A 2,233-nucleotide genomic window follows, 5' to 3' on the forward strand; every position below is an offset into this window, starting at 1 on the left:
TTTATTTATTCTCTATAGTATTCTTGGTATATCGAGTAGTGACATTGAAGTACATGATATCCGATAAGATGCAATGGGTGTGTAGAAAGATCGGTGCGACGTCGTTGGACTTGAATTCAGTCAAAACACCGGAACCAAACCTGTCGGTGGATTTCAATAATTAAACATGGAATGAGGATGAAAAGTTTAGTTTGTCTTCCTCAGTTAAAATTACTTAGGAGGACATTTCCGCGACAGGTTTCAACAAATATCTGAGCCCGCACTATATATACCACACATTGTAAAAGGTTGAGAGAGAATGAAGCAGAGCAATGGATGTTCTAACAATAGCCTCAACTCTCACCATTTCCAAACCCTTTCAAACGCTCTCACTCCCAAAGATACACCACACACCACCTCCTCCTCCCACGCGCTTCTCGGTTTCATGCAGAGCGACCAAGCAGCAGCTTCGAGGTGTGGAAGACAACCTGTACAAGATTCTAAGTTTGAGTCCCAACAGCGCCACCGCCGACGACATAAAGAAAGCGTACAGATCAATGGCTCGCCAGTACCACCCGGATGTGTGCCATGATAGTTCCAGGAAAGAGGAGTTGACGAGGATGTTTGTGCAACTGAACGCGGCTTACACCACCTTGTCCAATCCAAGGCTTCGAGCAGAGTATGACTACGAACTGGGTTTGAGAAGCAGAATGGGCGTTGGTGACGAGAGTTGGAGAATGAGATGGATGGAGCAACTGGCCGAGTTGAAGAGAAGATCTCACAAGCGTATGCAACGAAATCATGGATCGTGGGGCACCAGAGTCAGAGCACAAACCGTGAACTCAAATTAGTGTATTTTTCGTCTCGTGTTCTTCGACAATTCAACATTTTAGGAATTTTTTTCTTCAGTTTATTTTAGAACAGTACTACGTTGTTACTATAGTATTGTACATTATCCATATCTATTGGTTCTAAATAATTCCAATCGAGACACACAAAATAGTAACCTGCCTTGTGTTGACGACCGAGTCAAGTTCAGTTTTCAGAAACCTCTTTTTTTTTCTTTGCTATACATTATCTATACTATATATATATATATATATATATATATATATATATAGAGAGAGAGAGAGAGAGAGAGAGAGAGAGAGACAGAGAGAGAGAGAGAGAGAGAGAGAGACAGAGAGAGACAGAGAGAGAGAGAGAGAGAGTTTAAATAATTCACTTTTGGAAGCAGATCACCTAGAAACTTTACTAAAGAGGTCCTTATCTTTGGGGCCACTACTTTGGTCCTGTAAGCTATGCCACTTTCTAACATTTTCTGATAGAATAATAGTTACTTGATGCATGAAACAACAAAATAACAAAAACTTAGCCAATTTTCATGAATATGATGTTTTTTACTCAAAACTCAAAGAATAAAAAGTGGCGTTTGCAGAAGCAGTTTTGGAGAGTGTTGAGTTCCTATGGAATTTGTTCCATTTTTGCGAAGGAATATGTTACAGCACCTACCCAATGAAGAATAATTTGTAAACACTTTATAAGTGGTATTGTGTGTGAGATTTTGGAGGATTCCAAAAGCAAGAGGGAAGTGTAGTTATGGCACATGGAGTGTGGGCCGTGGTGAGCTGGACTTTCATATGGAATGTGACTGTGTGGAGACTGTAAGTTCTGTCCATTCAAATTGTATTTAGCATGTTACATTGGTTGTCTTGTAATTCCATAAGCGGATTCAATTTTCTTTAGCATCCATTTACTTAGTAATAATGAAAATAAATCAGATTAAATTTTTAATTCAATTAGACTTGCTAATACAGATTGTAGGTAGGTAATTCACCTATTATGTAGACCGTGAAATCAAATATAAAAACCTCATTAAAAAATCTGAGTGATCAGTATACTTTAAAAAAAAAAATATGTGAATCTTGGAAAGAGTAGTCCTAATCACAGTAAGAAACTTTTTTCAATTAAAGTTGTAATTTATGGAAAAAGGTGGTGATGTCTAGAAGGTGGTTGCGTGGATAAAGGTGTTAAAAATGATATTTCCCTCTAGAAACTTAAAAGTCGACAGAAAAAAGAAGGATGGTATTGTGTTGTATCATTACTGTTTTTTATACATTACGTAAAGGAGTTGTCAAAAGAACTAGAAACAGTGACAAAACGAAGCTACCAAATTCAATTTCTCTTCTCATTCCTATTCCTATCCTCAATTTTCACTCTTTATTCTTTTCAAATTTATTTATTCATCTTTTCA

At 37.4% G+C, this 2,233-nt stretch overlaps 1 protein-coding gene across 1 annotated transcript; it reads left to right on the plus strand.

Annotated features, from left to right (window-relative positions):
- Positions 1 to 223: 223 nt before the first annotated feature.
- On the plus strand, positions 224 to 1,007 carry LOC106775432 (chaperone protein dnaJ 20, chloroplastic-like). The gene has a single exon (XM_014662556.2). It carries the CDS (start codon positions 312 to 314, stop codon positions 828 to 830), a length of 519 nt encoding a protein of 172 aa, XP_014518042.1. The 5' UTR covers positions 224 to 311; the 3' UTR covers positions 831 to 1,007.
- The last annotated feature ends 1,226 nt before the right edge of the window (positions 1,008 to 2,233 follow it).

The sequence above is a fragment of the Vigna radiata genome, chromosome 10 (genome assembly GCF_000741045.1).
Source record: "Vigna radiata var. radiata cultivar VC1973A chromosome 10, Vradiata_ver6, whole genome shotgun sequence".
Taxonomy (NCBI): domain Eukaryota; kingdom Viridiplantae; phylum Streptophyta; class Magnoliopsida; order Fabales; family Fabaceae; genus Vigna; species Vigna radiata.

What these genes read in the sequence shown, in the direction of transcription:
- LOC106775432 (XM_014662556.2), top strand. Translation starts at nt 312, where the DNA reads ATGGATGTTCTAACAATAGCCTCAACTCTCACCATTTCCAAACCCTTT.